The 22,355-nt window shown below is 51.5% G+C and overlaps 3 protein-coding genes across 7 annotated transcripts in view; 2 read left to right on the forward strand and 1 right to left on the reverse strand.

Moving 5' to 3' along the window:
• The window catches only part of ADCY2 (adenylate cyclase 2), a 67,892-nt gene extending 60,486 nt beyond the window's left edge, over window positions 1–7,406 (forward strand). For 2 of the 3 annotated variants that reach the window (XM_044442848.1, XM_044442849.1), the window contains 4 exons: window positions 293–400; window positions 3,227–3,341; window positions 5,349–5,473; window positions 6,626–7,406. In XM_044442848.1, coding sequence (XP_044298783.1) covers window positions 293–400; window positions 3,227–3,341; window positions 5,349–5,473; window positions 6,626–6,778 — 501 coding nt within the window. In that variant the 3' untranslated portion in view covers window positions 6,779–7,406. The remainder of the gene's footprint in view (window positions 1–292; window positions 401–3,226; window positions 3,342–5,348; window positions 5,474–6,625) is intronic. The other variant, XM_044442850.1, reaches the window with a different exon arrangement.
• Window positions 7,407–9,687: 2,281 nt separating this feature from the next.
• On the forward strand, window positions 9,688–12,792 carry CUNH5orf49 (chromosome unknown C5orf49 homolog). The gene is made up of 3 exons (XM_044442792.1): window positions 9,688–9,876; window positions 11,323–11,439; window positions 12,587–12,792. Exons 1-3 carry the CDS (start codon window positions 9,688–9,690, stop codon window positions 12,764–12,766), a joined length of 486 nt encoding a protein of 161 aa, XP_044298727.1. The 3' UTR covers window positions 12,767–12,792.
• A 1,198-nt stretch (window positions 12,793–13,990) lies between these two features.
• On the reverse strand, window positions 13,991–22,145 carry FASTKD3 (FAST kinase domains 3). 3 transcript variants are annotated; one of them, XM_044442964.1, is made up of 7 exons: window positions 22,118–22,145; window positions 19,430–20,884; window positions 18,058–18,143; window positions 17,209–17,383; window positions 16,236–16,305; window positions 15,210–15,324; window positions 13,991–14,298 (listed from the first exon to the last, which is right to left on the reverse strand). In XM_044442964.1, exons 2-7 carry the CDS (start codon window positions 20,856–20,858, stop codon window positions 14,200–14,202), a joined length of 1,974 nt encoding a protein of 657 aa, XP_044298899.1. In that variant the 5' UTR covers window positions 20,859–20,884; window positions 22,118–22,145; the 3' UTR covers window positions 13,991–14,199. The 3 variants fall into 3 exon arrangements, with proteins under 3 accessions (XP_044298899.1, XP_044298897.1, XP_044298898.1); XM_044442962.1 differs by lacking the exon at window positions 22,118–22,145 and adding an exon at window positions 21,740–21,803; XM_044442963.1 differs by lacking the exon at window positions 22,118–22,145 and adding an exon at window positions 21,740–21,786 and having other exon boundaries at window positions 19,430–20,881.
• Window positions 22,146–22,355: the final 210 nt, after the last annotated feature.

Genomic DNA, 22,355 nt, shown 5'->3' on the forward strand with positions numbered 1-22,355 from the left:
GAGCTGGTTTCCGGCATGGACGTTGCGTGGGCCAGTGCCATGCTCAACAGCGCATGCTCTCCCCAACACACGCGCGGCGAGGGGTGCACCGGAAAGCTCTGGGAACAGCCGGTCTGCTCATGACTCCCAGCCTTCCTGCACGGAATGGGTTGACTGGGCTCTACTCCAAGTGGGCATGAGCAGGAAGCCACTTTGTGGGGGCTCTGCTGACGGGTTGAAAGGCGTGCCAGGACCTGGGGGGTTAGCGATGCTCTTTGGCCATCAGACCCCTGAAAGGCTTATTTCTCCACAGCTGTTGTCTAAGCCCAAATTCAGTGGCGTTGAGAAGATCAAGACCATCGGGAGCACCTACATGGCAGCCACGGGACTCAGTGCCACGCCCAGCCAAGAACATGGCCAGGTACTCACCCCAGCGACGCGCAGCTCACATATAAAACCCACCGTCCATATTTAGTCTGGGAGGTGTGGGTGTGTAGCAGAGCTGCACAATCCTCCCCCTGCAAGGGGACCCGGGAAGGCTTTGCAGTGATCTGAAGCGGGTTTTGAAGGGCCGCAGGCTGAAGGAAAGGCCCTGGTGCTGGGAACGGTTGCCGGCCAAAGGAGGAGGGGTGGCCGGATGGGGTCACTGGGGTGGTGGCGGTGGGCTTGGGTGCACTCCAGGGTGTGGTGGGAGATGGGAGAGCCTGGAGGAAGGTTATTCGTGGGTCGGGCATGACTTTGCGGCTGAGCGAAGTCTGAGGAAGAGACTGAGAAAGCCCCCGTGTGGGCGCAGGAGCGAGCGCCTGCACCGGTGGCGCTTCTGGGTCGCCTTCCCAAGCCCAGCGTCTTCAGACGTGTTGCACTGGAACTTCCATCCTGGCCAGTTTGACGAGCCGTTCGCTCATTCGCGGCTTAGGGCAACTCCTGACAGTCCCGTGTGGCTCCTGCAAATTCCGGGCTTCTGCTTCCTTCATGGAACCGGTCCATCTCTCAGTTGGTCTTCCTCCCCTGGCAGGATGGTCCTCCCCAGCGGGTGGGCCTTCCCACGAAGCTCCAGTCTTGCCATTTTTGCTTCCCGGCGTGGCCACTCACACACACAAACGCAAGGGTCAGGGACAGTCGTACGGCAGACGCCGTGACCAGCGAAGGGGGTGCCCAGCCCGTCCGGCCGCAACATTTCCTGGCAGGGGTCCCACCTCGGGCCATCTCGCCCCACGCCCCACCCCGCCCCACACGCGCAGTGTTCGGCAGCACCGAGGCAGCAGCACAGAGAGGGTTAAACTCTCCCTGCCTACTGAACCTCCCAGCAAACATCCATTCCAGCATTCCTGTTACAAAGCAAACGCTGGATCGGAAGTCGCCCTGGCCTCATAAACCTGCAATTCCATCCTCACTGGCCTGTGTGATTCATAACTTTTCCAACAACGCATATTTCTTTTTCATATTCATTTCTTGACTGTCCCTTGACCAGCTGCAAATTGCATTTCTCTCTAATGAAATACAAACCAGCAACACTTGCGTGTTCTAACTTGGAACAGGCTTCTAATTCCACAATCAACACGCTGCTAATATAATACCACATTTATTTTTGGCGTCCCTATAGCAAATGTGGAATGCTACGAGGTACACCAAAATTTCAGGGGAGAAGTGGTATTCATCCAGACTTACTACCCTGTATTCCAGCACTAGAAGACTGTCATTTCTCAGATTGACTTTGTCTCTGAAGGAGAAAGAAGATTCAGACTTCTATCAAACCTGGGAATCTTTTTATCATTGGCTAGAGAAACGGGACTATGCATAGATTTAAATATGTTTACAGATTAACATAACAAGAAAATGTGGGGGGCTGACCCAGTAGGTCTGATGTTTCTCATGATTGACTATTTAGGTTTTTTTCCTGTTAGTTTTGTTAAGAATAGAACTTATTCCAGAAAAAGAAGACTGTCATTTCTATTTTGAGAAATGGTGGTAGAACTGCGTTTCCCTCCGCTGCCCTTCCTAGCCGGGGTTGGAGAGAGAGTGGCTTGAGGGATATTTTTGAAGGACCATGGTGTGTATTCGCAGTCCATGTTGCTGCAGCTGAAAGGGGGATTCACACTCTTGCACATGATAAAGGCCAATGGAGACCCAACCCAGTTGTCACCCTCAGTAGCTCTCTCTGCAGCAGCTGCAGTTAGGATAAAATGGGGATCGCAAATCCAACCAGAGGTGGTTCCCACTGGCCCATTCTTGGGCAGCTGACCGAGGCCTAAGCCTGTGCCTGCTATTCCACTACATAACCTCTAGGTGGCAGTGTGGACAGTGGGATGCCTGATACAGGTGGAAACACGGCTTTCTGCCGTCTTCAAAAATAATACCCTAGTTTTCCCCTCTAAAATACCTTGTGGAAAGTGCTTTTGAAAAGCAGAAGTTAAACTTGAGAGTTACGCCATCACCTGAAGAACCCTTAAATAACCTTGAGTAGGGAATAACGCGTGTATAACAAACGAAAAGGACGGCCCTGAGAAGAGAAGACTGAGGGGGACATGAGCTCTCTCTGTAAGGCTGCCACAAAGAGGAAGGTCACGATCTCTTCTTGCTGATGCCGGAGTGTAGGACATGGATTAATTAGTTCAGGTTGCAAGAATCCAGATTCAGGCTGGACATCAGGAAAAGCTTCCTCACTGTCAGAGCAATAGCACAGTGGGACCAGCTGCCTGGAGAGGTGGGGGGCTCTCCCACATCAGGGACATTCAAGGAGACACTGGGCAGCCCTCTGAGTGGGATGGTGTAATGTAGCGTCCTGCAACAGCAGGGGGTTGGACTTGATGGCCTTCATGGCCCCTTCCAACTCTTATGATTCTGTGAAAAGCTCACAGACCCTTAGAACCAGACCTGCATCTATGCAACTTGTGCATATTGATTTCCCATCAGGACGTGTGTAATGTAACGATGTATGCCTACCTAGATACAACGTGAATGAAATAATATTCATAATCCTATGAATTATCCTATGCATACTTACTCAAAAGTAAGTCCCACTGAGCTCAATTTCCTTTTTCCATTTAAATAGTGAAAGCTCCACTTCCTTCATCAGGCATAAACCCCAAGACGGGTGATATTGGGAGAAACGTATCCAAGCAAGCATGCAGAGGATCGTAACCCCAGAAATAAGGCATTCGTCCCAGTAAATTGCAATGTTTGTTTGTGGGTCTACTTAGAAAAAATAGTGAAAACATTTTGATCATTGTAGTTTGTTTTCATTCAGGAACCTGAACGACAATATATGCACATTGGGACCATGGTGGAGTTTGCGTTTGCCCTTGGAGCAAAACTGGATGTTATCAACAAGCATTCCTTCAACGACTTCAAACTACGAGTAGGTAAGCAGCATGAATATTGCACCTTGTCTCAGCTACAGAGATAAGAGCCATGCTTGAGAATATACCGTGCTTGTTGGGGCAAGTTTCTCCGCTCTGTTATTCTAGTCTCTTGCGTCTGTGTTCCCAAACGCCTCCTGACCCCATTCCCGATCATCCCTCCACACGCCCGCAGAAAGCGGGATGCCTCATTCCAAAGCCAGTAGAGAAATGCCACGGGGACTGTGCCCAGGAGGAAGGGCGATGGAAAAACAGGACAGATGCACAGCAATCCAACAGATGACAAAAGCATTAGCAGAATCCTTAGGGATGCATCCCAAGCTAGGAAGAGGCAAAGAAAAGCTGGGTCCTTTTACCCAGCGCTTGGGATGGGGCCCTAAACGATGCTACTGGCACCTCAGGCCACATCAGGAGACCCTTGGACTGGGCCCTAAATGAAGGAAGATGAAGCCGGTTGGTTTTCTTGCTTTTGGGAAGTTGCCCAGATCAAGTCAGAAAAAGATCACCTTGGATGCATCTAGGGGAGACGTGAGTCTTTAATGTTTGGGTGAAATCAGCCATGCTAGTGTTTCGACAGCATTGCTGTGTTCTGCTCAAACTGGGAGGGAGGGGGATTCCCGTGTGACGGTTCCTGCACACGTGTGGTCAGGTGGGTAACACCCCAGCTTAAAAGTGCAGGCAGAATCTCGCTTTCCCCCTTTCAAGGAAACTTTCTTCAAACCATGCACAGCAAACCTGGACGTAATCAGCTTTTTACTTCAGTACAAATATGCAAGTCTGTGGAGGGAGACCTTCTCCTACTCGCTTTTATCCAGGAATTTGGACTCCTTCCCTAGAGGAGATGGGTCAGAGAAGGCACTAACCAAGAGAGAGAAAAGATGCTCTTTTGGTGCCAGTGGAGTGGTTTTTCTTTTCTTTTTTAACCCCTCCCACTGGGAAATGGCACTGGAGGATGAAAATGGGAGCTGGGGCTTAAACATTCCTCTCGCAGCTCAGTCCCAGTCTGGATTGGTCCACCATACGTGCTACCCAGAACATGGACTTGGGTCCTTCGTCTCTTTCTGGAGATCTTAAATGCACTAGATATCACTCCTGCTCAGTGGTATGCTTTCATTTCCTCCATTAAAATACTCTGTAAATGCATATTAAATAAAATACTCTGTTAGCTCTCAAATGAGCATTTGTAGAATACAAACATGGAACATTAAATTTCTTACTGTCAGAGAGCCATTCCAAGATTTTAATATCCTTCCAAATGCAAGTTAATATGCAGTTAATAAATCTGTCTTGGAAAAACATTGCTAGAATATTTAACTTTGAGTTTAACTTTATTTTCTTTCCATTCTCATTCCATCCTGTATGATTCCAGATTATCTTGACTTGAGCTTTCTCGACAACTTAGCTTATGCTGCCACCCAGTGGCCAAAGCTTGGCCATCCAAAAATATTTACGCTTACATATTATAGAAACATGGAAGCCAAGCAAGTCCAAAGGGGTCTCCGGGGCCATCTAGCCTGACCCCCGGCTCCACTCATGGAACCCCCAACACGTGGTTGTCCAGTTGTTGAATAAATATTAACTGCTGCAGATGGTAGAAAAATATTTGGCTTCACAGGGCATGATAACACATCCAGGGTGACTAGCTATCTTGTCTAGACCTGGATGGCTTCCCCCAGGATTACTTCAGGGTCACAAGGCACCCCGACAATTCATGGAGGTCCAGCCCATTAAGGTTTGGCATGCATGGAAACACAGTCAGTCAGAAGAGGTCTGCCAGGCCATCTCATCTCCCCCACATCACCCACATTTATTAGAAGGCTGCTTCTAAGACTCCGAGATGAGGCTTGGCCACTTTCAATACTCACCTGGATTTTTTGAGTATCCAAGTCCAAGTCTCCAGGTGTGATGAATGAACCCCGACACTTTTCACGCCTCCATGAACGAGTCGGTCATTTTGAAGCCTCCGCGTAGTCATGACAATCCATGGTCTAATCGGCCGTTCTTTTTCAGGTATTAACCACGGGCCTGTCATCGCCGGAGTTATCGGGGCTCAGAAACCGCAGTACGACATCTGGGGCAACACCGTAAATGTGGCGAGCAGAATGGACAGCACTGGAGTCTTAGATAAAATCCAGGTACCGTTTCCATTTTGGCCAAGAGCTTCAGTGCAATGAAGCAACGCTCCCGCTAAAAGTCCGTGGCGTGCCGGTGGATGGAGTATTACCCACATGAGAAACAAACTAATTCAAGCAGGATAGCAGCAGGAGGCCAGAAATTTAATACTGTGTAAAGTGCCATGGCTCCCTCGGATAAAATGCGCAGGAAACTTCATTAAGAGGCTCCAGCCGTTGTCTTAAAGCTCTTCAGACCCAGGAAACAGCCATGATTCAATTTGGTTTTATTTACCACTCAGAGGCCTGTTTCCCTCCTCCTCCACTTGCCCTCCTCTCAGAGCAGCTGAAAAGGCAGGCTGGGTTCATATATATTTCTTAGTTTGGACACAATGAATTTTCCAGGCTCTTTCTCAGAAAAGGGTGAAACAGTTGCAACAAACAAATTAATTTCTGAAATGCAGAAGTTTTGCACAACTTCTAAAAATAATGGATTTCTGACCTCCCCTTCTGCTTTTCCCTTTCCTTCTAAGTTTTTCCAATCTCTGCCTTTCTCCTGCTCTTTAAAAAGGAACCAGAAAGAAAACAGAGGCGGTGCCACTTGACCTGGGGTCAAGTCACGGCACCCTTGCGAGTCCCAGTCGGCCAGGTGGAGACTGAAAGACTAGAACTCAAACTAGTATAAAACTATAAAAAACTGTTCTTGTGTTAGTCCGAATCTATTTCTCGGCCTTTGCTTTACACTAATTCTACTATGCAGTAGTCTTGCAAACAGATTTTTCACTGTCACTCATGGGTAACAGATGGTTAAATTTATACTTTTTGATTTTAAGTCTAACCACTTTCAAAAACAAACAAAATAACAATCTTTTGCTGGATTTGTCTGGTAACTGATTACCTGCCCAGTAAGATCAGCAGGAATGGAAATGTGCACAGGAGTCTCTTCTGCAATATAAAGCTGAAATGGATGCTGCAAGCAGCTTTCTTGCTACTGGTCCAGGAATCCTGCTTTTAGAAGCACCTGTAGCCACATATGAACTCCCCTCCCCTCCCCTCCCCTTTTTTAATAACTTATTTTGTAGGAACACAAGGAATCCTGCTTTTAGAAGCACCCATAGCCACATATGAACTTCTTCTCTCCTCTTTTCTTCTTCAATAACTTATTTTGCATTTCAGGTCACAGAAGAGACGAGTAACATCCTACAAACGCTGGGCTACATTTGCACCTGCCGAGGCATCATTAACGTCAAAGGAAAAGGCGACCTCCAGACCTTTTTTGTCCATACTGAAATGACAAAGTCCCTTTCACAAGGGAATGTGGCATCGTGAAAGTTACTCTCGGGTGGGGCATTCCCACATTTTTAGAAAAAAGCATCACATTTTTCTTAGCTCTCTTTCGGCCCATACCATGAACATGCGTGTACTTTTCTGGTATCTAGAGATGTTGCTGCAGTCATGTCTACAATCTAGTTCCACCATCCAACATGAAGAGACCTCAGTAGTCTTACTGCTCTGGGGTGGCTGAAGCATGTGCAGAGGGCTGAGAAGATGACCGGCGTCTTGGCACCGTCGGCTCTTCAATAGACAAGCGACAAAACTTGAACTCGGTTCGAGGAACTGAAGGTCTGAGGCTTTCGGCAGAGAACTGCGGAGTTGGACATTGGCACGGAAACAAAAATACGTGGGAAGATCTCACGGCAATAAAACTAGAGCTGCGTGGAACGTTGTGGAAAGATGGTAGCTCCCCCGTTAGCATCCTCGATTCATAATATCTAATTCTGTCCCTTCATCTACCACAACTAGGGCGTGTTATCAGATGTTTCTCACAGCCGGCTGGGATGCTGACCTTTGTGAAGGATGGAGCTGAGCAGGACCAGTTTTGTACAAAATGTGTCCAATGTTTTGATGCCATTGTTTTTGTAAGATTAACTCATTAAAAGTTTATATGTACTTTCTCTTTAACGGTGTGATTGTATGATTCATTGCAACATACATCATGGCTGACCATGCATTACGGCATCTTCAGAAAGGAGAACAGAGGAGCAGGAAAGAAAACTCTGCCCTGATGAATTTACACTAGAGATTCTGGTGGCACAGAAGGCAGCAAAGGGAAGCCGCAAGGGAGAGTCCAGAGTTACCAGGAAAGAATCTGAACAAATGCCATAATTCATATTTTTAATTCTCTTTTCTGGTTAACGAATGTGGCTTTTTATATGCGAGGGAGAATGGGCTTCGGTGCTGGAGCCATTACTGCTGTTTAGTCCAACTTCAATTACGGCAGTGATAATTTCCGCCACTCTGGCTACAGAAACTGGGACGATTCAAGGGGAAATTAACTGGCCACTGCTTCCTTGTGCTTTTGCTGCATTCAGCAGGGACAGAGCTGCAAACTTTCAGCTTGCAAGTTCAAGCATGCTGAGAAGGCACCACGTCTGTCCAGGCTGGGCAAGTTGGTGCTACATCCAGAGTGGCTGAGCTGCAGCGCCTGAATCTTTCCACGAGGAGGGACAGCACTGCAAACCGGGCGGACAGACTGCTTCAGCCCTGGGTGGGATGAATTCCATTCTACCGTCCCTCAGCCTACCTGTCTCCGAGTGTTGCTGCTATTCACACAGTGCTGCGGGGGTGGGAGGAAAATGGACTTTGCCAGAGCAGCGTGCGGCTGTGAGCTCCCCTGCTGGGGATGGGATGGCCCAGCCCTGAGAGTCTGGTTCTCCCGCCTGCGCCTGACAGAGGGGAAAACTGCCGGAATGGGATAGTTCATATAAGCCAGTTCTGAGCTCTCTTGGCCTGGAGCGAGTGTCACCAGAAGCACTTGCACTTCAAGCACCACCACCACCACCACCAGCACCATCTTTCTATAATGAAACTCCTCTCTGGGCAGTTCACAACATCTCTCCCTTTCTTATTTCAACCAGAAATTTCAGCTTCCAAGATTAGGCAGGATCAGGTGCTTCAGGCTATAGGGAAGCCGGTTGATGATCTTCTCCTTCTCCTTCTCCTTCTTCTCCTTCTATGGAAGCTGGTTGATGATCTTCTCCTTCTTCTTCAACCAGACCTGACCCTGCTTAGCTTCCAAGATTAGGCAGGATCAGGTGCTTCAGGCTATAGGGAAGCTGGTTGATGATCTTCTCCTTCTCCTTCTATGGAAGCTGGTTGATGATTTTCTCCTTCTATGGAACCTGGTTGATGATCTTCTTCATCATCATCATCATCATGATAACCCAAATCAGGTCTGAAAAGGCATGGATGTGAAAGACCAGGAAAGGGCAATGCCAGAGAAACTGCCCCACGACCACCGCCCTTCCACATCACACCAAGAAGATCCCAGCTCTGAGGATGAAGCGAATGGCACAAACGGTGTTCCAGTCCGGTTCGTGATGTCTGGATGCCTTAAATTCTCTCCTCCGTCTCCCAAAAGGCCCCTGCTTTCTTTTTCCTGCTCTATTTGGGCATTTCACCAGGCCTGCCTCGTATTTTTGAGTTTCTTTCTGCAGCCATAAGGACCGGTAGCGACAGTGCTCCATTCTGAGCACCTGGCAAAACTCTGTCCTGATTACAAGGCACAGAGCTAGAGATGGACCGAAGGCTGGACAAACAGGTCTGCCATGTGATTCGACCAGTGGGATTCTTGAGAAATGCCCATCTGCCTCTTTGCAATGAATCAATTCATGCGACGAGCACAGATCAATGATGCAAAGGTCTCCCAGCTTAAATCATTAATACTCCCGCCATTGTTTTAGAAACTTTCACCTGTCTCCTGCTGAATGCAGCTCAAAAACCCTAATTTTTTTTTTTTTTTTGGTCTTCATCCCCACCTCCAGGAGTCAGAGGGAGGGGAGGCTATCCAGTTCCTAACAGGCACGTTTCCTGTTTCTAAAACCAAGCAGCTTCGCACAGAAGACGCTCCACAGTGAATCCATTCTGTTTGTCCCACTTCTCAGATAAGGCAATTCCTCCTGTGTTTTTTGCTGCAAACACCAACACAAATCGTTTGATTTCACCAACAGACTTGTCACTTGCTGGACAGGTTGTTTGGCTTCACCCAGCTGAGGCTTTTCTCAGCTTTCCAATGCCCTTTGATATCGCTTGACATCACAGTGGAGACACGGAGACGGTCTCTTAGTAACCAAAGAACTCTGTGGACGCGCGTGCGTGCTGGGAAAAAGGAGAAAGGGCCTGGCAGCATTGAAGTCGGCCGGCCGGCCGGCCAGCCAGACTTTGGTCTCGGCGGGGGCATGCAAGAAGCCCGGAATGGGAAGGACCTGGAAGCAGACGAGGAAGAGGAGCTGGATGAACTGGGAGGCATCAATGAGAGATTAATACGGCAACACAAGCTCCCGCTCTCGGCCCAGTCTGCCTTCAGCTACATCCCACCCCGGCGCAAGGACCCCCCTGAGCTCAGCTATTTTCACCAGGAGAGCAAGGTGAGTCTGGAAAGGTGCAGGAGTGAAGAGAGAAGAGTCTCTCTCTCTCCCTCTCTCTCCCTCTGTGTGTGTGTGAGAGAGAGAGAGACAGAGACAGATCAGAGACTGAGCTAGCATTACGCAGGAAAGCCCTATTAGAAGGGGAGGAAGGGAAGGGAAAACTTTCCGCAGCCAACTCCAAATTTGGACATGCTCCGCATGTATCTATGCTCACCCCAGGTAGGTTCCCAGCTCTCCACTTACCCTTTGTGGTTAGCTTTGGACTGGCCCATTTAGATAATGGTTGGCAGAATCAGTTTGGATCATGGGTCTGGATTGTCTCCTCCATCACCCTCACCCTGAAGATGCTTTCAGGTATTGCTCTACTGCAAGGGTGGGCAGCTTGTGGCACGCAAGATACTTTGGCCAACAACTCCCATCAGCCTTGGCCAGTGGAACCAAGGCAACCAGCCCTGCTTGGCCGGTTTGCTGCCCTTTCCTGATCTTCTGGAAGCTCATTGATCATCATCTTCTGTCAACATGAAAATGCATCTATTCTGATCTAGGGGAGCAGGAAGAGATGACATCAATTAACTTTAATTGCCTCTCACCTGGGTCCAGATCTTGGCCTGGTGTGAAGTCCTCTCACTACCTGTCAGGCAGGTGCACAGCGACAAATGATTCCTCCAAGCAGGTCAGCGCTCACCTTCCAGCCTCACGCCCATCTTGCCCCAGGAACCCATCCACCCAGCACGTGCGAATGTGCTCTCTCAGGATGGAGGCCTAGCACCCCTTTTGCGGTTCATCTCTCAACAGCAACTGGATGTGCAGCTGCTGAAAACTCACGCCCGAGTGTGGTGGGTCATTTCCAAGCAAGCGTGCTTCCACACCTCTGCAGCTCCTGGCCATGTGCCCCTTCCCCAGCCACCTGTCTGGACACCTGTCCTGCTTCATTCTCACCATCGCAAAGGAGGAGTCTAAATGCCCAGTGAACATGGCAAGCCAAGCATAACAGTTCCTGTCCTGACCTTCTCAGGCGTACAACGCAGCGTGGGGTTATTCAAGCAAGGCCAAACTTCTTCTTTCAAAGTTTTCAGTTATTTGTTCCTGAAAAATAAATCCATCTCTGTTGAGGCTCTGCCATTGGAAAGACAGCAAGCTGGTGGGAATACGGAAGTTGTGCGTTCTCTTTTCCCTGGGATGACATGAGATGTGAGACCCCACAACTAAAATCAGATGGGAGAAGCATGGTTCTCTTACCCGCCCCCCCCCCCATAGGGTATACCCCATGGAGTGGATTGCATTTCCCAGCATCCCCCAGGGAGCTGAGGAAAGCCACCCATGGTGAGTTCCTTGCATGGGCCGCCATGCCTAAGCAGACTGAATCAGGCCCATGGTACAAGCTTCGTTCTCTGCTCCCTCGGAACCAGGGCCATTCCGCTTCTTCTCCTGCCCTCTCTCTTTAAGGAAGGGATCCTCTCCCTGTACGACTGCATCTTTAAGAGACCCATCGGCTACGACAAACGGCTTCACCGCTGTGACCGAGAACATGCCAAAAGCAGAGGACTGCGCATCAGTGACGAGGTGACCAGTGCTTTGACTTTTTTACGGGGTGGTACCCGTCTGATTAGGGACTGCAGGTGGCGCAGTGGCTTAAACCGCTGTGCTGCTGGGCTGGTAGATCGAAAGGTCACCGGTTTGAACAGGGTGAGTTCCCGTTGCGCCGTCCCAGCTCCTGCCAACCTTGCAGTTCGAAAGCATGCAAATACAAGTAGATAAAAAGGTGCCACTTCGGTGGGCAGGTAGCAGCATTCCGTGCACTTCAGTGTTTAGTCATGCGGCCACATGACCACGGAGACCATCTGCGGACAAGCGCTGGCTCTCTCGGCCGGGAAACGGAGATGAGCACCGCCCCCTGGAGTCAGGCATGACTGGACTTTGTGACAAGGGGAAACCTTTACCTTTTTACCTTTACCTTTACCTGTCTGATGGAAACCGTAATATTCATCTGGCCTTCGGGTGAGATGCTGAAGCAACCAGCACCACTCATTTCAGGGACTGCCGGTGCCGCTGTATCCGGTGGCTCCTCGGCTTTGAGAGGAGCATGCTGTTGCATTCAACGAGAGCTTGCCCTTGCTGAGTTCGGCATGGCCTGCCTGTAAGTCAGGGTGCAAAGCCTCAGCCCCACAGCCAGCCCCCTGGAATTCCCCAGGCAGCCACTCCAAACCCGCTGGCCTCACCCGCTTTTCCCACCCACCCTGATGCGGATTTCCAGTTTTTGCACTGCTTCCTTAAAGGTTTTCTAACATGCTTCCCCTAACGCTTCGAAAGAGCCGTAAGCCAACGTTTGCTGGGTTTTTTGACCCTGGGCCTGCCCCTCCTTTTCCTCCAGCCCTGTGAGTAGGACATCTGGCAGCTTCTCCGAAAGAAATTCAACTGGCTGGAAGATGTTTAAGTCCCTGGCTGCTGCCTGGCTCTCACTTTCTGTGGCGTGGTGGAAAAGCGGGAAGGCATTGATCTCGCAACGTGGGCAAGCACAGAATTTGAGGCAGGGCGGAAACGAAAGGGACTCGGAAGTCTCTGGGGAAAGCGAAGAGCACAAATGCAGCCGAAATGGCTTGGCTCGTTTGAGGTTCTGCTGCACTGTGCAGAGAGCCATGTTTCCTTTTGCCCCGGGACTGCTTTGTCCAGGTTTCTTGCACTGAGAAATGACCTTTCTACATTCGTGCAGGAAAAAGCGAGGCCTACAGCTGTCCTGTCCTCCTCCGAATATGGACGGCACATAGACCAGCCTGTGGAAGAGCTGATCCGAGATCACGCGCGCATTAACCGTGTGCAGGCAGAGTTCTACAGGAAGAACGGAATAGCCTGCTTGGTGGAAAAATCCTCCGGAAGCATCGATCCAGTCTAAGCTTGGCAGCTGGTAACAATTAAGGTCACTCTGTTTAACTCCGTCTAGGGTACTGCTGTTCCTTGGGCTCAGCTCACATGTAGTATCGGGGGTTGTTTTCAGTTAGATTAAATGAGACACACCTAATGTTTATGCACCCCTAACATTAGAAGAAATATGCAAGTTGATGATCATACTATTCTTCTACCCAACTGAACAAATTCGGAAGAGAATACTCATGGCAAATCATGTATTTCCTTTGCTGTAAAGGCACTTTTCCCCACACACAGTTTGCTCAAGCTTCCTGTTTGCTTGTGACCGGCTAGAAATATGTCCATTCCAGCTCTGATTCGTAAATGAATCAAATCTTTGATCAAAAATGAGGGTGTGGGTGCAGCTTGTTCTTGCTGAAAGGCCTGCTTAGAAACGAAAACCCAATCCTGCAGCTCTTTTCACCCCCGTGGGTTGAGGTGGTAACTTGGTGGTTACAAAGAAAGGTTCTTTGTCAGTGTTTAGGATGCATAAAATTATGAATTGGCCAAAAATATAAAGCTAAGAAAAATACATGTATTTAAATTGACTATACTACTGATTGTGTACACAATTAAGACTTACATGAACTAAGCAAAGCCCTCCCCTCCAGCAATGCATTGTGTGAGCTTAGCATGTGATAGCTGGGCTGGTGCATCTCAAGCTTTGTAACCCTTTATTTCTAATCAGTATATTTTGGGGGGTTTTTTGAGGGGGGGCATGGATGGCCGACTCTCATCCAGACTAGAGTGAGGCATGAAAGAGTGAGGTTTCCTTTTTTTGCATTTCCTATAGGACATCCACCCCCAATCATACGATAGATGAAGAGTAAACACACAGCGCTCGGGGGTGTCTGTGTCTGTGTCTGTGTCTGTGTCTGTGTCTGTGTCTGTGTCTGTGTCTGTGTCTGTGTCTGTGTCTGTGTCTGTCTGAGAGAGAGAGAGAGAGAGAGAGAGAGAGAGAGAGAGAGAGAGAGAGAGACACCGCGCGCGAGAGCAGAGACTGAGCTAGTATTATGCAGGAGGAACCTATTAAAAGGGGAGGAAGGGAAGGGAAAACTCAGGCACCAACCCCAAATTTGGACATGTGTTCCACATATATCTATGTGTCTCTATATATCTATCTATATATAAATATATCTGTCTGTCTGTCTGTCTCTTTCTCTGTTTCAAAGTTGGCATCTCCCAAAGGTTCTTCAACTTAGTTTGGGAAAAGTACAGTCAAATACAAGAATACATTTATTTCCACACAATCCTCCTTTCACACTCCACATTATTGGCAAGACAAGAGTCTGGAAATGTGATAAAATCAATCCCAAAATCAAGTCTAAAACACAGACTAGTTTATCTCACACCCATCATTAAAAAAATAAAAATGAGCCATCTTCTCCACAGACGTGGCAGCATGAAGTGGATTCCAACGGATCACCAGCTGAGCCTATACGAATTAGGGAAGATTTTCTTGTGCAGGTATTTCACAATCTCACTTCTACCACTCAGCGGCTCAAATTCATAAAATGGGATCTGCAAGTTAAAGAAATGAAGGACCTGTTGCTCAAATAGTTTTCCGGGGAGCAAACTTAAGATAAAACATCCTCTCAAGTTTTTCCTTGGGATTACCACCGGGTCACCTGGCTGTGAGGCATAGTCCCCTGGGGCTGACATCCTGTGCTCACTTCCTGAGTGCAGCGAGAATGCCTCCTAGGTAGAATTGCATGGCACGTCTCTTCAAAGGCGGCCTCGGCTCATCCTACCCATTTCTGTGATCACTGTGGGCAGGAAAACCGCTTTTCAGAGGGAAACGGCAGCCGCTTTTGTCCGGCACCGACCTTGCAAGGTGAGAACTGGCCAGGACTGTGCGTTAATGCGAAGGTCGAGCCTTCTGCAAGACTTGCCTTTCGTTCAGGCTGCCAGCACAGACATTAAGAGAATTCTGCAGGACAGATTCCTGCAGGGAACAGCTTAACACAAGAGCGGCCGCTTCGCAAGAAGATTGCAGGTTTGACCCCGAGAACCTCCAGAGAGGGCTGGGAAGGCGCCCTCTTGGCAGCTCTGGAGAGCTGCTGCCAGTCAGTGCAGGCAAAGCTGAGCTGCATGGGTCGGTTGCTTGCTTTGGCCTGCTTCCTGGGTCCCGAGGTCCCTGGTTATCGTGCTGGATCCCTGCGGAGAGCTTGAGCTCTCAATCTGAGGAGGAGAGAGATTTGCAGCCATGCCGCGAAGAGCCGCAAGGCATGGTATGGAATCGGCCCTTCGAGAAACCCTGGCATCAAGCAGCGAGGCGGACTTCCACGACCCAGAAGAGAGGAATGCCTAGAACAGCGGGCCACTAGAAGGAAGCCGTGGCCTCGCGCCCCTCGGAAGGGGCCCCTGTGCCTCTCAGTGAGCCTCCGCGTGGCCGGTGGTTGGTTTACGAGAGTTACGCTGAAGATTTGTACCTGCACGACTTCATAACCAAGGAGCCGCAGCTGTCTCTGCTTGAAGGCTTCTCTTCCGAGAAGGTTGTGACTGTTGGCACAGAATCTCTTCCGGTCGTCAATGCAAAGCGCTAGCCTGCCAGTTAAATAGCATCTCATTAAATGCAGCCAATCACCATGCAGGAGACCCTGTGTCGTTTTACTTTATAGGTCCCAAAGCCTATACATTTCTGCATAATACAAGCATTCAGGTGTACCTGATTCATCATTTACTGATGAGATATGCCTGCCGTTTCCAGTGGTTTGATTATTAGGGTTAGAAATCAAACCGGTCAGTCCTAGAGGAGATCAACCCTGACTGCTCTTTAGAAGGCCAGATACTGAAGGTGAAACTCAAATACTTTAGCCACCTAATGAGAAGGAAGGACTCCCTGGAGAAGAGCCTGATGCTGGGAACAATAGAGAGCAAAAGAAGGAGGGGACGGCAAAGAATGAGGTGGCTGGATCGAGTCACTGAAGCAGTGGGTGTGAGCTTGAGTGGACTCCGGGGGACGGTGGAGGACAGGAAGGCCTGAAGGAAGGTTGTCCATGGGGTCATGATGGGTCGGGCACGACTTGGCGACTAAACAAACAAGCATAATTTATACCTCACCTATTTTCCTCTCGTAAGGAAGCCAAGGTGGCTTGCTAGGTTTTCATCGCCATTTTATCCCCACAGCCACAACCCTACGGGGTAGGCTTGGCTGGGAGGCTGTGACTGGCCCCAGGCCACCACCCGCCCATCCAAACAGCTATTCTCACGCTCTCGAAATGCAAGAGTGCCAGCTGGCACGGAAAGGGTGGAGACCCCCTTGGCAAAGAGTGAGGAAGGGGACAGAGTGTGAAGGACATGGCAACTGAACGGCATCCCAGGAGAGGAGACGCATTCCGCCACTTCCACCCCCGCAAATGCGGAGCAAGACCAGAGAGTTTCAACACTGTGGGGCAAAAAATCCGAACGAACTGCCCACTGTGGTGCCGTGACCCCAGCAGTGCGGTTTGACTCACCTCTTGGACACCTCTTCGAATCTCTTCGCTGGTAATATGAACCCTTCTTCGTCAAACCTAATCTCAACATCTGGTGTGAAGAAGGAACAAAGAGGAGAAACGAATTACTCCCGTTCTTGTGTTGCTTTTTCTATGCTCTGCGTAGATAAAGTTACAGGCGTCGGTGGGGATTTTGTCGGTCTGGCTGCAACACTCTCATCATTGGCTTCACTCAGAAACCGCACGAAGCCAAAGCTCTCTGGGCAGCTTGAAATGGGAAGGGAGGACTATTTGCTCATTACGAGTTTTTGTCTTCAAAGGCCACGAGGCAGGCAGCAGGCACTCCCGCCGGAAGCCCCCTCGAAGAGCAGACACGCTACCAAAGTTAACTACACCAGACGGCAGAAGGACAGCTCGTAAATCCAATCAGCTTCCAGGTGACGGACATGGGGGCGCAGAAGAGGGTTCTTCCCGGGAACTGCCTTTGCCCCCGTCCCCACGCAGGGTCATGGGCTACGCTCCCTCGGGCAAGCTCCCAGGGTCACAGACGGATGGCGTGGAGCACTGCTCGCCGACTGCCCCCCTGTCTGCAGCTGCCTCTTCTGCCTTCCTCCCCGGCCTGGCAAGCCACTTTCTCCGGGGGGCTGAGCTGAGTGTGTGCAGGGAGCTTTTAAACCAGGCTGAGGCCGCGCCTGGGCTGCAAGGCAGCAGAATGAAGCCTGCGTTCATGGGGTGGGGTATAGGCCTATCTGGGAGATGCGTTTGGCCACTGGACGCCTCCCCCTGGCCTGGAGCCGGCCCCGGGATCCTTTGGAAGCCTGGTGGTCACCGTCTCGCCACGCTGGCGTGTGCCACGCACGGGCTGCTTTTGCACAAAACGGGCAGGGCGTGGCACGCCAAAACAACACAATCCGCACAGTGCCAGGCAGGCCCCCACCCCACCCCTCCCCTAGCCTGCATTTACGCGCGGCAGGATTCCAACTGGCGGGCCTACCTAGCGTGTAGCAGAAGGGCGTCAGCACCTGGGAGGCAAAATACATCTGGGCTCCCAGGAGGTCGATCAGGCCGGCCCGCACCCTGTAGTAGAGGCGAGGGTCCGCCAAGGACTCCAGCGCATGGCCTGGCGTGAGAAAGGACCTGACTCGGTATTTCGGGAGTAGAAGGGGACCCTGTGGACACAGAAGCGGATCCTGGTTGGCGCGACGCGCGGGCAGACCGGAGCAAATCGGCGGGCTGGCTGCGGCCTGCTTGGGGAATGGCATGTTGCCGCCAGGGGGCGACCCAGGAGAGCGGTCCTCAAGTGGCGTGAGAGGGACACCCGGGACGCGGGCAGGCAGGGCGAGAGGCTTTCCTGCTTCTTTCCATGCTGGTGGCTCGTCCTGTCCTGCAAGGGCGAATGAGTCCCCCGGGCAGTCTGGGGAGCCCCAAAATGACACAGGCCGGCCCCATCCGGACGCGGCAGAGGGGTGACTGCTGCTGGAGTGGCATCGAGCGGGGAGGGGGCAGATGCTCCCCCAGGAGCAATGGCCCTGCAGCCGAACAACCAACATGCCTGAGATGGGAAAAGGAGGCGGGATCACCCCACAGCCCTTTCTGAGTTTTAACTCTGCCCTCCCCACCGCTCTTCCTTGTGTGTTGCATATTATTAGATTGAAAACCTCCGGACAGGAGTTGCTGCATTTCACTGATTGTGTGTAAGCCTGTGCAGGAGTCTTTTGGGCTAAGGACCTGGGAAAAATTCCTTGAGATCAATGAACAAACAGCGTTATCACAGCTGCTAATACTGCAAAGCGGTATCATTACAGATTCCAAAGATGCACAAAAGAGGGTCTTTATTTCATACCATATAGGATGGGCATTCCAGTTTAACCGTCAGAAATAGCTGGGTCAGCTGAGAAAGAGTCAACTTCTCCAAACTGGGGGCTTCGGCTGAAACAGAGACAGACATGCAGACAAATCAGGGAAGATTTTGTTATGCAGTGTTGTTATTTCCAAAGCGCGGGAGACATCAACTTAAAGCCATTTCCTAAACCTTCCTGTATGTATAAAGCTCCAGCAAAGTCAGCCACACCCTCCCAAAACGGTCATCGCTATTGGCAAAACATCAGAAGGCTGCCCCACGCAGATGCCCAGCCTGAGAAGGGAGACACAGTGGGACATGGTAGTTACAGTGTTGGACTCAGGAGACCCGGGTTCGAGTCCCTGTTCAGCCATGGAAACAACAGGGGGACTCTGGGGCAGTCACAGATTCTCAGTCCAGCCTACCTCACAGGGTTGTTGTTGTTGTGAGGAAAGGACCAATAGGAGGAGAATTCTGTGAGTTCCTTCAGTGGAAAGAAGGCAGGGTCTACATATGATAAATAAAACAAATACCCCCAGGAGCCTTTCCTGAGCTCTCTCCTCCAACTTTCAGAATGGGCTCCAGGTGGGATTACTTCCTGCACTCCTCTGCAGGTACCAGCAGGCAGGCATTTCTCCTTGCATCCCGTTTCCTTCGTCTCCCATGGCAAATGCTTGCACTATCGCCAGCAGCAGAGATGATGCAAAATTTTTCTCATCACACTTAAATGCTTCGGACACAGTAACACGACCTCTCCATCTAACTACGACCCTTCCAAGAACCCCGGACGATTAGTCAGCATCACCTCCCCTGGAATATGGGAAGGGGGAATAAGGCTGACACCAAATGGCCCAGGGAAGATCTAGACCGCGGCTTCTCAACCCAGAATTCCACCCCCGGGTTCCTATGCGACACAAGCTCTCAAGATGACCAAAACTGACCCAGGGATGCCCCAAATGTTTTACAGCCTGGGTGCACCAACGCTGTCTGCCCCGCAGTCCCTGCCAGCAGCCACGGAAAAGATTTTGTGGCATATTTTAAGAGTGTATTCGGAGTTTCTGCAAGGCAACAACCAAGCTTGCCCTACAGGAAGAGTGCATGTCTTTGCCTTGTGGGTCAAATTCAGCCCTCCTGAACTCTCGATCCATACCTCTTCCTGGATTCCCTGGAGCCCTGACAAGGTGTTCAGGGCTTCCTTTCCTAGATCAGAAATTCTAGGCAGGATTTTTGGAAGCTGGCCATTTTACTGAGTTTTTAATGTATCATGTAGAAAAATCTGCTTCTCTTAGTGATGAACCCCTGAGGTTTCCAAGAGCAACTTTGAAACAGCTGTTCTAAGACCATGATCCCAGGGGCATGGAGTAAATGTGCTTACCTTGCAACTGCTGCAGGAAATAGGGACTAAACACTTTGGCCAGAAAATTCAGAGGATACCGCTGGATAAGGGTGCATGCATGAAGAAGATTCAAGAGCGTGTGAAGCTGGAACTGGTCAAACTGAGCACTGAGGATCCGCTCCAGCTTTCGGAAAAGAGACGCGGCACACGGCGGCAAATAGTTGAGTTTTCCAAACGGGACAATTTGCTCTGCGATCTGGGAAGTGGTGAAGTTGTCCGCATTGTAGACAAAACTTTCTGCCACCGCGTCGAAGATGGGTTTGGAAAGGATGTGCTTCTTATGGCAGTACTGCATGACTTTGGAGACGGCGTTGGGACTCATGGTGAAGGCGTGCTTGGAAACATGTCTCTCCAAGGCCTCTGTGAAGAACTGGTCGTGGTGCCCAAAATGGATGAAGGCCTCCAACACGTTCACCAATTCCCCGTCTGTGAAGTGCGGGACGTGCCGGACCGAATGCTTGCAAAGCTTGATCACCAAGGGAAGCGCCTGGGCTTGATCGAGAGCAACCAGGGAGTTTAAAACTGTACTTGTCAGTCTGCCATCGAACTGAGGGACCTGCCTTATGGTGAAATAGTGCATACTATTTAACAGGTCTTGGAATTTGTCTTTCTGCTCTACCGCCAAGCACAGGATCCTGTAGACCATGGCCATTTCATCGGCCTTCCAGTCCTTCACCTCCGTACTATGGATTCGCTCTGTAACCCTTTCCAGGATAATGGAGCTAGGACCCTCCAGGCTAAATATCCCTTCTCCAAGGACACACAAATCCCTGATGGACATCTGGCCTCTATCAAGACGCTCCTGGCTCTCGGACACTAAGCGAGCAATCAAGGTGCTGCAGGGATCCACACGCAACTTTATCAATGCATTCAGTGAATTTACAAGACTGGCGTCTGAGAGATTTTGAGTTTCTTGTTCCAGCTGGAAGCAGAGGGACTGGAAGGTATCGTTTTCCACTACCTCCTGAGGATTCTTCAAGGTGCTGTTCTCTAGCTGAATGTCACACACCCGCTGAAAGGCCGTGGCCACCATGGTGTCAGAAAAACTTTCCAACGAGTGCACCAATTTGAAAATGTCTTGGTATGAAGAGTAACTATACAGCTTCTTCAAAATTATTTGTTCCTCGGTGCATCTACTGTCGCCAACATCCGTGCCCTGGATTTGCACCCTTTCCGTGACAGAACTGGGGGAGGATCGCAGTTCCACATAGTAATTTTTACAAAATACATGCTGGAAACGATTCCCTGAGCGCACGGCCCACCAAGCTGAGGAACCACAGCGGCAGGACCCGAGCTGCTGAATTTGCAGACTGATGGGCTTCAAGGCTCCGTTTCTAGCTAGCAGTTGCCTGCATGTGCGTACTCCAGATGCACATGCCTGAAAATATGGGAAATTAATCGGGGCCATCTCATGACTCCTCTGAACATCACCTGCTGGAAGAAGAAGGGGAGAAGTCAGTGTCACCCTAGAGGTTGCCGTCTATAAAGCAGCTTGAAGGGCCGGGCCAGGAATTATGTTTATGCCTAAATGCGCAGAACCAAATACAGGACAGGATGCTTGATTGCAGAATCCCGCTTCGTGGGACCAACCGAAAAAGGCACATTAAAGCTTCAGAGATACCCTTGAATAGTCGCAGAAGCCAGAGCAGTAAGTGCATTATTGTGGGCATGTCATGAGCGGAGCAGGCTGGTGCCGGGGGTCAGACTAGATGGCCCGGGAGACCCCTTCTGACTCGCTCTGTTTCTATGAATTCTTAAGAATTCCAGCAATGAGGTGAGCCCCAAATTATGCAATTTATTCTGCGTAACGGCAAAGGCGGGATGCCACGGTGCGAGCCGGGAGACTTCGATGTGCACTGGTGGGAACGGGATTAGCAGCCATGGGGGGGAGGCTAGCGGGGGACTCGCAAGCGACAGAAGGGCCCCCACTGGCCCGTCCCCGTGGACGAGGCAGGCTCGGGGGGCAGCCCCCTGCTCAGACCCGCCCCCCCGGGAGACCTCCAGAAGGGGCCTCCTTTCGCAGGACGCTGAAAGCCGCCCCCGTCCGCATTTCTCCCCAGACTGCCCGGGGCGGGCGATCCGGTGGCGGAGGCACGACGCCCCGGCCGCCCCCACCCCCACCCCCCCGGCCACGTGCGAGGGCAGCAGCGCCCCGCGACTCCTACGGAGGCTCCGCGCAGCGCGCGCCGAGGAAGTTTGGCCCGTCCGCTCCGCCGTCGCCCTCAAGGGCGAGCAGCGGCGCTCGCGGAGGTCCGCCCGCCCGCCCGCCCGCAGCCCCCAGAGGCCGACCTCGGGCGCGCCCGCGGCTCCGTCCCCCGCAGCGCCGCCGCCGCCTCGGCTCCCGCTCGACCTAACCGGGCCGGCCCGGCACTTCCGCCACCTCCCCCTCGGGCACTGGCCGGACGCCCTTCGCGGCCCGCCCCTGCTCCGCCGGCCGCTTCCCATTCGCCGGTCTCCGCCCTAGAGAGACGAAAAGGGTAGAGCAACACACGCCACGGCCTGCGCTCGGGTCCGCTTCTCCCGTTTCCCGTCTGCGCGGGTTCAGTGCGGAAGGCAGGGGCGGGAGGGGGGTGCGGGTGGGCAGGAGATCGCAGTGCACTGGCAACAGCCCCTTCCGAGCCGCGCGGACGCGGGGGGAGCAGGCATTCGCACATGCGGAATACTTACTCGTGCGAGGGACTGTCTCTGGGGCGCCTCCACAGGACCGTGCCTCCTCGGGGCAAAGCGGATGCGCGGCACGGGGCTCCGCGGGAGGATGCGCGCGGGCGCGGCTGCGGGCCCGGGCCGGCTGGTCCCTCCGCCTGCGAGGGGCGCGCGGCGGCGAGGTCGCACGTGCGGCAGCGCGGGCCCCGTCACGGGCGTCGGGGCCGCGCCGCTTCCCGCGATCAGAAAGCGAGCGGCCTCC

Source organism: Varanus komodoensis, unplaced genomic scaffold (genome assembly GCF_004798865.1).
Source record: "Varanus komodoensis strain SLA01 unplaced genomic scaffold, ASM479886v1 scaffold40, whole genome shotgun sequence".
NCBI lineage: Eukaryota > Metazoa > Chordata > Lepidosauria > Squamata > Varanidae > Varanus > Varanus komodoensis.

Bases quoted from the DNA above. Each gene is read 5' to 3' on its own strand.
- FASTKD3 (XM_044442964.1), bottom strand. From the start codon at position 20,858: ATGGCCCCGATTAATTTCCCATATTTTCAGGCATGTGCATCTGGAGTA. The intron at 18,144-19,429 runs GTAAGCACATTT...TCTCTGTTTCAG, and splicing joins TTTCCTGCAGCAGTTGCAAG to CCGAAGCCCCCAGTTTGGAG. The intron at 16,306-17,208 runs GTAGGCCCGCCA...TCTTCACACCAG, and splicing joins GCCCTTCTGCTACACGCTAG to ATGTTGAGATTAGGTTTGAC.
- CUNH5orf49 (XM_044442792.1), top strand. From the start codon at position 9,688: ATGCAAGAAGCCCGGAATGGGAAGGACCTGGAAGCAGACGAGGAAGAG. The intron at 9,877-11,322 runs GTGAGTCTGGAA...TCTCTCTTTAAG, and splicing joins ATTTTCACCAGGAGAGCAAG to GAAGGGATCCTCTCCCTGTA. The intron at 11,440-12,586 runs GTGACCAGTGCT...ACATTCGTGCAG, and splicing joins GACTGCGCATCAGTGACGAG to GAAAAAGCGAGGCCTACAGC.